Here is a 12,772-nt window from a genome sequence, read left to right on the forward strand (position 1 = left end):
CATACACCACATATTTACATTTAAGTCTTAATATCGAGCGCCATCTTTCGGAAAAAAGTAATTTTAATATATATATATCAGTGTCACTTGAACTCTGCTAAATTAGGGACGGCTAGCGCAGATAGCCCTCGTGTAGCTTTGCGCGAAATTCTAAAACAAACAAACGTTTCTAGCCACAAGACCAAATACGAAGCAGATTTTACTGGAGATTATCATAACATAGCACAACACGTTTCTCATTCATAGGTATGGTAAAAGGAAAAACTGCATTTATACTTCACATTATTACTCGTATCCTCAAAGTATATGGACTTTGTCCTATTGGTTTTCTTCTCTGTGGCAATGTAAGCGTTCATCTTTTTCCCTTGCGTATAAGTTTGCCTCAAAAATTCACATTGTTGTGTTGTAATGCAATAAATGTTATAAAAACATAAAATTAAACGTGCTTCACATAAAGGCTGATAAAACTTTTAAATGTATTCAAAGACAAGATCTAATTAGAAATTAGACTATCTTTTCTGTTTCTACCGAGGGATCAAACTTAGAATTTTAGCATTATAACCCTTCAAGCTTACCGCTGAGCCACTGCAGGTGTAGAAATAGTAAAAAGTTGAAAGTGTAGCGTGAACAACATATTCAAAATTAATTATATTGCTTTATACGACAAAAAGTAACAACGTTTTAACATTTACGACTATAGGTAGAGTTGATATAATGATAAAAATAAAATAAAATTCTGAGAGGTTTACATGATACATAACACTGTACGTGCCTTTTCCATTATTGTACACAACATGTATATTCCCTTTTGCATCATTGTTCTAGGAACTCGATTTCGCAACTTCGTATAATTGTGTTTTATAGATAAAAACAACATTAAGAATACAGTAGTTGACAGATGGGATAATTCATAATCCTGAAAAACGCTTGCCACGTAATTAATGTCTATTGTTAAGCAAGAACTCGAAACGTTTAAACCTTCACGAATTTCTTTGTCATATTAAGCTCTCTTTACAACAAATCGTAATCTTGTTTAATACTTACAACGTGATTATGCAATTATTAAAATTCTAGGATTCAACGTTTTAAGTTTCGAGTCTTCAAAAATTATAACTTGCTGATACAGAAGCCGAAAACTCGCAATAAATATAATTTTAAAACTTGTTGAGGATTATTGAAACTTCTAACCCATCAAATATCACCTGAGGTAATAGATGGTGGTTTTATTAACCCTACGAAATATCACCTGAGATAAACGATGGTGGCCTTCCTAACCCTACGAAATATCACCTGAGATAATAGATGGTTGCCTTCTTAACTCTACAACATGCCACCTGTGTTAATAGATGATGGTTTTCCAACCCTACGAAATATCACCCGAGATAATAGGTGGTGGTTTTCCGACATATCATGATCTTTTAGGGCATTACAACTGATATAAATTTTTTTCAGCAAATTACAACTTTGCGATAGTAATGTTTTGATATAATATCTCGCCGCTAGACGGACTTCTATACTGTAGGGTAGCAGAAGACCCTTCATTACTATTAAAATTACATCCAATACTCTTGAGAGAACATTCTTATGTGTGATGTGTGCAGACACTTTCTGTAAAAACAAAACAAAAACAGTATATTAGAATAACTGAGTTTCGTAGCAACCAGTTTAGCTCAGAGTAAGAAATTGAAACAATAGCTAGAAAGAGACTTAAAAAAAATTTAATTCTATTACCAAAACTTTTTCTTAACTTTTTATGGCGTTTTGTCCTTCTTGAATAATTAATACTTATATAAGTTATTCAGTGAAACGAGTCGTGGTAGATAAATAAGAATATAACGAGTTATGTACATCAGTATTCGTTAAGACATCTACTGAAACAACAGACAGTGAATATGATTCCTAAATTTCGTAATCGACCGGGCATGGGTAGCGTACATGGCTGCAGACAAACGGTTCGAGTCGTGATATGTCACAAACACGTTCTGCACTTTCAGGTTTAAGAGGTTCGAATCCCCGTCACACCAAACATGCTCGCCCTTTCAGCCGTGGGGGGCGTTATAATATGACGATCAATCCCAATATTCGTTGGTAAAAGAGTAGCCCAAGAGTTGGCGGTGGGTGGTGATGACTAGCTGCCTTCCCTCTAGTCTTACACTGCTAAATTAGGGACGGCTAGCGCAGATAGCCCTCGTGTAGCTTTGCGCGAGATTCACAAAACAAACAAAAACAGTTTAAAGAAATTTGTAACAGTGACGGTCAATCCCGCCATTAGGTTAAGAATAGCGCGTATGGTACTGACTGGTTTCACACCCGCTGATCAGCAGTTATAGTTTAAACATGGTATTCAGCCAATATATATGGTATAAAGTGTACTGCAGGCTGAACTGCCAAATATCAAACAACTTATAATGATGATAGTATCTCCGAGGGTCAACATGTGTTGTAGTACAATAAAGCTACTATACATATATATCTGCTAGCTAGGGTGTTCACAAACAAACTAGATAATCAACTCTTTTGTTCTAACATATCATCATCGCGGATAATTCATTCTGCAGCTTTATGCTTTAAAAGATCGTGATTTGTTTTATGCCAACGAACCGTTTTGTGAAGTACAATGCAAATTGAGTGAAGTGGTAAATAACACGAAATGCTACAAGATAAAATTCATGGACATGACCCTGAAAAGGGTAATAGGAATAGTGAAACAAATATTATTAGTGTTTATGCGCTATTTCTCGTGAATTATCATGTAGCATTTGAAAATAACAATAGTCAAGGAGGGAAGAAGAGGTACTTGACCCTCCCATGTCGTCCACTACGACCTAAATACCGATCTAGACAAGTCCGAACGGCAACAGATGTGTCTGAAGGGTTAAAACATCTGCTTTAAAATTTATCTGTATCTTTAACTAGACTTAATGAGCATATTATGCACTAGAAGTGATTTATCTCGAGTGTTCAGTGTATATTTATTGAGAAGAATGGTGTTCATTTCTTTATTTTTTCCCAGAAAATTCCCAACAGCTCATGTATCCTCCTTATGGACTTGGATAGTTCATTAGTTAATAAATTCTTATTGGTTCTGGTAATAAAACGAACAATGATCGCGACGGTTTCGTGTTATTGATGTTCGAAATTCAGATTTTTATTTCAAAGGGTAAATCACTCTGTGTCTGATGTTTATTTATTTTTTTTTATCTTTTTTTTTCAGCATGGGCTCGGTCCCTGTGACCGACTTCGTAACCATTTTTTGCTTGTTACAGTTTTCATGCTATATCTTTTAAGTTATTAAGCGTATGCTCACGAAATTTGGCAGCTTATCAGTAAACATTACAAGGCTTTCATATGCAAAATATCAGGTTTTTAATTAAGTCGTAAAGTTTTTCTCATGCCTTTTATTCTTTTCGCATGTTGTCTATTCAACATGCAAATTAATTTTCATTTTAAGATTAAAAATACTTTTATGCATCAAATAATTTTCAAATTTCACATGCAAAATCTTTATAACGTCCAGATAGTTATCAAATGTTTCTTAAGAAAAAGTCCCCCGGTGGGATAGTGGTAAGTCTTCGGACTTACAATGCTAAAATCAGGGGTTCAATTCCCTTCGGTGGACACAGCAGATAGCCTATTGTGGCTTTGCTATAACAAAACACACACACACACACACATTCTTGAGAAAAACTTCATATTTTATCTGTTATTTTCACTAACGAATCTCTGTATGGGTTCGGTCGATTTGACCAATCTCGTAACCATCATAACAAAATTAGGAAATAAATATAAATTATGCCTTTTCGTTCTAGAATGAGTACAAATTTTAACGAGAAAATACGAATGTTTAGACTAAAGAGCTTAAATCTCATAACGTTATACATTTATATATATTAATTATTTTCATTATATTGACCTTTCAGCCGTGCCTGGCTTACAATACAGAAGTTATAATGACGCGGCACACGCGCACTCGTATTACAGAATTCAATAATATAAAACTGACCTTTAGTCTTTACAAAGTGACCTGTCTTGGTTGTGTGTTTTAGTGGACTAGTATTTTGTAAAATACAGTCACATTTCAATTACTATACATAATATATACATTATTACTATTTACAAATATGTTCTTAAATTTATTTCTCTTAAAACATAGAACAGTAAATAAAGAAGTAAAGCAAACAATTATCTCTTCTAGTTACGACTTTTGTACTCGTTTGCTGCTTGTCGTAGGTTCCTAAGCCTTATAAAATTTCGCACATGGTGGATGTGAAACGAAATAATTTTTTAGGTTTTATATATACATTTGAAATAACCAAAAATCATAAATTACTACATCGATACCATATAATTCCACTATAATTTATCAACCTTAGTAACTAAGCTATATTTGGGTCTAAAAAAATTTGAAATTTCGAGCAGACTATGTTGTTTGTAATTAAGCACAAAGCTACACAATGGGCTATCTGTGCTCTGCCCACCACAGGTATCGAAACCCAGATTCTAGCTTTGTAAGTCCTCAGACATACCGCTGTGCCACTGTGGGGCCCGAGCAGACTAAAGACTCACCTTACCAGCTTGAAGATTTGTATCGAAATAACGAGATGACGTCGTAATACTTGAAAATGGCTGAGAAAGCCACTAGGGGACATTCTGAGCTTTGAAATTGTATATTCACATGTCATAGACAGAAATAAGTGTATATAAGGGACCGTTTCCAAATATAGAAAGAGGTGAGCTGGGCCACTGTTTCTGATTCAGTACATGAGCTATATCTCAGCAAATAGAAAATGCAGGAAGTTCATATTTTATATTTGAGCTTGTTAATATCGGTAATTTGAGTTCCTAATTCTTACGAAACTACAGACTTTGTATTATGACATCACATACATTTACTTTGAACCAGCGCTGCATTCAACATACCACGTGACACACAAAAATCGATGTTTAGGTGTGCTTCTTTAATATATACTTTTAAATTAAGAAATTAAATAATGTATAATATCAAAATCTGAATTATATTCTACAGTTTGATACCAAACTTATTGGCATAAATTCATAAAATAGTAGTTGAATAAAATTTTGAATGCGAGTCAACAAACGCAGTCTTTGATCCGTGTGGAAAAGGTTATTAAAACATGTGTATAAGAATTCTCATAATAGTATCGACAATTAAGTTACACAATGTTTAAATTTTCTTATAAACCAGAATTCTGTGTCGTTGTATTTTAGATATTTGTTTGTTTCCGATATTCGAGTAAAGTTATACAATGGGCTACTTGTGTTAGTCGTTCTTAAATTTGAACTGATATTGTTTGTTTTGTTGTTAAGCACATCGCTCAATGGACTATCTATGCTCTTCCAACCGCGGGTATCGAAACCCAATTTGACTTCAACTGATAGTCTCGATAAAATGAAGTCAGATAGTTAACAGGTAAGTCTTCTAATGATTTAATCCAATAGTGGGATTTGACTGTCACTCTTATAGCGCACCTACGGCCCCAAAGTACGGAGCTCGGTGTATTTTTGTTTTGTTTCTTTTGTGGCGAAGGGGGGTGTGAACCATGGAGAGATCCACAGTCCAGCATGCTAACCTCTAGGCCATGCCTAGCTCTTTTAGATACTAAAAAGTGCCCTACTAAGAGTAATTAGCAGGTTAACACTTTGGCTCAACTAGTTTTAGTAAAAACGTTTTTCGATTTCGTTGGACAAGTGCTGGTGGTTGCATTCATTGGATTATTAAACATGCTTTTCCCTAGTTTTAAATATGAATATGACTTCTACAAATATTAAATGCGAATTTTGTACAAAAAATGTAATACAATATTTTTTCATTTATTCTTTATAAATAACACCAATTCAGAACTTCTGTTACCACCAACGCTTAACATCGGCTGTATAGATAGAATGGGTTCAAGACAATGACCAATAGCCCACCAACCAAAGTTTAATGAACAGTTTAAAATAATCTAAAAACAATAGTATTAAATGTATAAACTATTAAAAAACAAAGCACACATTACATTTTTGGGTATCAATAATGTGACATTTTTTCCAAATTTAATGCACTCTCAATCCGAACAAAGAATCAAAATCACACATAATAGCTGCAGAGGCTTTCATGACCTCATTTGAAATACATGCAATGCATTATATATATCCATGGTTACAAATTATTACAGCTTCTCTACCAGTGAAATATCAACTTAATCACAAGCGAACAATATCTTAACAAGATACATACTTTGTGCAGTAGAATTAAGTAAGATATACCAAATCCATGTTCTTCAAATAATACAAATCAATTACTGACAAAGCAACTACATAATTCAAAGAAAATATTAATATTTCAAACACAATCCTATAATGAATAACTAACGGAAGTAAAACCTTAACAAACATATATGCATGTGAATGAAAGCTCTTAATTCATATATAAGTTATATCTGAATAAAATACAGTGTTAACTAACATATGTTACAAATAATGGTCTGAATAAGTATATAGGACAAGCTTTATAAGCGAGTATAAAAAAAAAACATATTAATTACCAGAGATATACTTGCTTAATCCATGAATAATGTTTATAAAATGCCAATGAAACAATAAATGTTAATAAGTAGAAGCATATTTCAATCCATATAAATGCTCACTCAAGAAATCTGGATAAAATAACATACACATATATTGCAAATGTTTTTGTGTTGTGTGTGTCTTCTTTGTGCCCTTAATGATAATGTCCAAAAGACAACAGCATAGGAAGAATCGCACCCACTATCAATGCCAATAATTCCATTACTTTAAGACCTTTTTGTTTTGACTGCACAGACTCTGTATTAGCAGATTGAGTGTGAGAATGCTTGATCACCTCTGGCAACACATGGACCGTGGCAACATATAGGAATGTCCCTGCACTAAACAACATAGCAATTCCAGTAACACTGTATGTTGACATAGCCGTCTTAGCCGTCTGAAAGAAAAGAAATAAGATGTAAGAACAATACCTTTCCTTGTGGCGCAGTCTCACATCATATAGTGGTTAACAAAATATATATACAAAATTCTACATTGACGTCTCTACTTTCTTTACTTGTTGTGCCAAGTCACTGTTGAAAGTATACTGTCAAACTTAATACATTAGGCTTGACTTAATTAATACACTATCAGAAGTCACTGCTGGAAATACACTGTGAAACATAATATATTAGACTTGACTTAACATATTATCCAACCTGCATAATGTACATGTAACTTTGGGTAGTAAGACGATTTGAATTTATTAATTACTTAATAAGTGGCTTGGATTGACCACTCTTCACTGACGCATATTCGTTATACTCAAAACCAAACTTGCTCCCAGATTTCACAGATTTGTATTGAAACTATATAGACGTCATTATGTACGTTTATATTGCACTACACTCTTGTAACTGATGTTACCACTTATATAACCTTAGGTTTAGCTTATGCCTATAAGGAGACTACATCATCTTACCTGATTTATACTAAAGTAAGATATGATAGTCAATACAGGTGCAGCAAGAGCAAATAACAACAGGTGTCTCCTTATGAGTTTCTTGTCCAAGCCTTCGTGTAAAAGAAAGGTCACCAGGCCAAAAGCTGCTGGTGCCTACATGAGATTTAACACAAGTAAGTCAGAAAATAGCGATAAAAACTATCATTTCAGCATGGTTTTATTTGATTTTTTAATGCAATTTACCAAGCATTTTTATCTTATGTGCTTTCCACCATTATATACAAGTAACTCAAATTATTGTACTATGTGTTTATCATAAACATGACAAAGATCCAAGCTACAGCTTTTAAGTAACCCAACTTTTATCGTATACTGAAAATAAAAGTAAGACTTTTAAACAGGGTGATTCAGAATAGGCAAATTATACATTTACAAACTCATGTCCCAAAACTGGCACTCACATTGAGCACATTATATATAGATAAATAAATGAAGTTTTCAGGAAATGACAATCTTTATAATACTAGATAGTGATTATAGAAGGTACATTATTGTGTGATGTTGTCTCTCGAGTAATCAAGTATGAACGAATGAGACACTAAGCCTATAGATTTCAACTGATCTAAGAATAAAAATAGATTCCAGTAGCAAGAAGTTTAGAGACTTATCAGCTACTGGACTTCAATGTGTTAGTTTTATTTTTTTTATGGAAGAACTTTCAATCGAAAAAAAATCAAATTCTACAAAATAAAAAAACAACAACAACTATCAACTAATTCTAAGTCTGCCAACTACAAAACGAATTTTTTTTATAAAGATGCACGTGATTATGCATGCTTTAGACTTGTATCTTACACATCTCCTTTACACACACACATATACAGTTTAAATATAATGTACACCATCAGCAAACCAGAAATATTTCTAGTGAAAAAAATACTTTTACGTTTAACTTCTAAGTATCATTGTTTAAGATACTGAGTTTAGTAGAAACCGGTTACGGTTACTTCCTTCTCGAGATCGAGTGAAATGTAACTTACCTTGTGTAGCATAATTGCTATAAAAACTATCATTTCTATATCTGTATGTGATGTGTTAAGCGCCGCTCCGAGGGCAATACCATCAACTAGTTAAACAAAAAATTATTTTGTTAGTAAAATAAACATACACCAAATGAAACAGAGAATAAGAAAGAAGAAAATTTACCTAACAATCAGCGTAATAATAATTTTCTAGTGCTCAAAAATACACTTTTCAACTGCTCTAATCTTAATTTATTTTTAATACACATTTTTATGACTTTATTTATCAACATAATCCTTTGCCACAAACATTATGCCCTCAGCATTATTACTTAACATATATATAAAGTTGACCTGCTTATGAATGTGAACCTAGTATTAAGCAACTAATGGAGCGAAATCTACGCTCTAAAAGTACATCTAAGTGCTTTAAAATTAACGCAATGTAATTTAGTAAAGCCACGGGCGCAAGCCTACAATAGTGAAAAATTACCAATTTATTCAATGTCAACCCCCCCCCCTCCATTCACCAGCACTTGACACTTACTTATGTAACGGATCCCTCGACACGCTTAAAACTGCATGGGTTTATTTCAAAATACAGCCTATAATTCCTCAAATGAACAATATCTTTCCCAGTCTTACGCCCGTGTCTTAACTACTAAGTTTAGTTTTAATGTGTGTAACTTATTAAGTTAATAATCATTAATAAGCAAAATTTACTCCCTTACAATAATGTCAATGACTGTTATGCATGCACATAGGTCATATGTTAGAATCCCTCATTATATTTTCATGTTATATAAGATGTAGATATTGAAAAACATAAAAAAAAGATAAGATTGACTATATTGTTACACTAATGTGGAATATAATACACATATGAATCAAAATATGATTGGCACATTTTATAAAAATAATGAACAACAGACTAATATACTGCTAGTTTAGATAAAGAAAATAGTACATCACAAAGAAGGCAAAGGGAAGACCACACGAGTTCGAGAATAAAGCATAGATGGGGGAATCAGTTGTGAGGAACAGCAGGGGGCATGAGAAAATAAAACTTCTATGCGTTGTGTCTGAAAGAAAAAGAAAGCTTAGCTTTTTTTTTTCATTCAACTTTGCATAAAAAATGGCGAATGACAAAACAAATAAAGAAATCTTTAACATTATGATGTTTAGTTCCATGAGAACACCAAATCAGTTTGAACAAAGTAAGTTAATGTTGTGTTTAGAAACGACTTTGATAGCATTTTACCCAGTAAAACTCAAATAAAAATACATATACCTGTGATATAAGGTAACATTTAAATTAATCAGCCATGAAAAATATTTTTTAAACATCTACATCTTTACAGAAGTGGTTCAAAGAACCGAAAGAACTAAATGAAACAGGACTTGTATAATTCCAGTGAAACCTATGATACAATTCTCTGTTTAAAGATCATAATGACCAAATTACCACCTGCTAATTAATTTACCTGCTGAATGAACAACTAGCCCAATAGTGGTTGTTATGTTGTAGCCTTCTTGCTTAGCCTCCCCTTCTTTAGTATCTGTTGAAAAAAATTAAATTTAAACGTTTCAATTAAAATTAGATTGATCCAGTACATTAACAATTTCAAATACTCTGATTGGGTTAAATTGTTTCATTTTATTTAATTCACTTATTTCAAATATAGGCCTGAACTTACTTAGTCTCTCTTATTTTAATCTGATCATCTTTATGACAAATATATATGTTTTGTGTCTGCACGTACTAAGCCTATCTGAACCACTAATCTGCTTATATTTCAAAGTTAGGCATGTACTGAAAATATCTTAGATACTCGAGTTTGAAAACCTCTCACGTCCCTAATCTATCTGTTCCACCAACGTATTTTATTTTTAAGGTTTTACATTTACTGAACATTTCTGATCCACCAATCTACGTAACTTTCAAGCCTATATATATATATATGCTGAAGATATCTGAGATACCCGAGTTTCAAAATATTTTTTATTTATCTGATCCATCAGGCCTAATAAATCCTGGTGGTTAGGGCAGTTGACTCGCAATCTGCGAATCTCGGAATCAAAACCTCTCTCTCTGAACACGCTCGCCTTCTCAACTTCGAGGGTGTTATAATGTAACGGTCAATCTCACTATCCGTTGGTAAAGAATATTCAAGAAGTTGGCAGTGGGTGATGTTGATTAGCTACATTCCTTATAGACTATCACTTCAAAATTAGGGACGGCTATCGCAACTATCCATCGAGTAGCTTTGCGCGAAGTTCAACAAACAAATAAGTTAACCCATCATCTTACCTTAGTTTGGAAGTCTTACATGTGCTGAGCTTATCAGATCCATTATTCAATCTACCTGTATTTGAAAGTCTTGCATGGGTTGAACTTATATAATCTACCAATTTACATTAGTTTGAAAGTCTTGCATGGGTTGAACTTATATAATCCATTGTACAATCTACTTGAATTTGAAAGCCGTATATAATCTACCAACCTACTAATATTTGAAAGTCTTACAGATGCTGAACGTATATGTGATACACTATGTAATCTATCTGAATTTAAGTCTTTCATAGGCTGAACCTATATAACCAACCAACTTACCAGTATTTGAAAGTCTTGAATGGGCTGAACTTATCTGATCTATCAAAAGCATGAAGATAAAGCCCAAAATCAGTGTAACACCAATTAAAATGTGGGCTTCCCCGATAAGTGAGTGATGATGATGATGATCTGTGTGTTCCATCTCTTGAACGTTTGGAAACTCTGTCTGGTTAGTTGTTATTTCGTGTTCTCTTTCAATGTGGCTTTGTATCTCTGTTAAACAAAATAACGAGAAAAGTTTCATACAACCAGCAATTGCAAAATTTCACTTAACATTTTACTATGTAGTATAATCTGGAAAACCTGCATATGTGATTAAAAAAACAATATTGTACCAAAATATAAAAGTTTACCTATATAAAAGCCAGTGTGTGTCACGTCACGCTTGATTTCTCAAAATAGAAGGAGTCATAAAAGCCATAATGCATTTATCCAGATATAATCGTTCGATTACTGTCTGTCCATTACGATTTTAGTGACGAGGGTGCAGGGGGGGGGGGCGTGAGAGGGGGAACCTTATAACTGTAGTGAGTGTTAGTATAATAAGCCTAAAGTATAGACGTAGTGTGGGATCACCTAGCCGCCAAGTGCATAAAATTTATAATGAAAGTAAAAATATCGATTCAATTTTAAACTTAAATAATTTCTGAAGTAAGCTATTTTTCTGTTATATCACCAACGTTTTAATATAAAAAAACCTCTTTAATCAACGGAAAGTCTAAATTAAGAAATCAACAAATATTTTTCCAATTTTGTTGTCTATACATTTCATCTTATACTTTCAGTACAAAAACTAACAGCAGTATTAGGTTATACTTTTGTAGCTAAGCCATTGTTGGAACGTAGTGTTACCAAAACGCACTGGCTGTTCAATATATTAGAAGGCGTTAATCTAACTTATTTATACCAATAATTATTCTATGAATACGCCACGAATTCATTTCTTGAATTATCTTAATTTTGATTGGTTCACAAAGGAATTTACTGATCGATGTGTTCGAAGGAAAACGAAGTTTGATTATAAACAAGATTACGACACTTATGATACACAACACTGTTTATTGACAAAAAGGGGATGTTGCGTCAGCGAGGTCACGTGACTAGTGTAACGCCACGTTTCTAGAACTATCCTGTACCTTCGTGAATGCCCTAGCATTTACTAGATATATGTTAGTCTGGTATATATATATAAGACGCTCACAACGTGACGGGAATAATGTGTGTGTAGGTAGTGAGTAATTGATTTGCAGTCAGAGAGTATTGTCGAAGTTCGTTATAACGTTTGTTTTAGCGCGAATGTTGAAATCAAGTGTATCGTAAAGTTATATTCAGAAAGAATAAACCAGTTTTATTAAGTAAGGACTTGTGTCGCTAAAGTTTCGTCGGAACGAAGTTACGGAAAATCAATTAACAAACGAAGACGTAACAAGGACATGGATAAACGTTTCGGAATTCTCTCAGATTCCATCTTCAGTATCTAAAGCAGAATAAAATGAATTTACATCAGTCTTTATACATTTTCAAAGTACAGTTGCTAAATATAACGATAATTAAACAAATAAAACACTAAACAGTAATCATGGGGAGAAACTACAGCAAGAAGACACAACGAAAAAAAAATCAGTAATAACGAACAATATTAAAAAATAGTATAATTTAAAT

At 33.1% G+C, this 12,772-nt stretch overlaps 1 protein-coding gene across 1 annotated transcript in view; it reads right to left on the reverse strand.

Moving 5' to 3' along the window:
- Window positions 1–5,813: 5,813 nt before the first annotated feature.
- LOC106465779 (zinc transporter ZIP9-B-like) overlaps window positions 5,814–12,772 on the reverse strand; it is a 19,527-nt gene continuing 12,568 nt past the window's right edge. The window contains exons 3-7 of the mRNA XM_013926014.2: window positions 11,111–11,323; window positions 9,981–10,055; window positions 8,515–8,600; window positions 7,493–7,627; window positions 5,814–6,967 (exon numbers count right to left, since the gene is read on the reverse strand). Coding sequence (XP_013781468.1) covers window positions 6,725–6,967; window positions 7,493–7,627; window positions 8,515–8,600; window positions 9,981–10,055; window positions 11,111–11,323 — 752 coding nt within the window. The 3' untranslated portion in view covers window positions 5,814–6,724. The remainder of the gene's footprint in view (window positions 6,968–7,492; window positions 7,628–8,514; window positions 8,601–9,980; window positions 10,056–11,110; window positions 11,324–12,772) is intronic.

Source organism: Limulus polyphemus, unplaced genomic scaffold (genome assembly GCF_000517525.1).
Source record: "Limulus polyphemus unplaced genomic scaffold, Limulus_polyphemus-2.1.2 Scaffold2049, whole genome shotgun sequence".
NCBI lineage: Eukaryota > Metazoa > Arthropoda > Merostomata > Xiphosura > Limulidae > Limulus > Limulus polyphemus.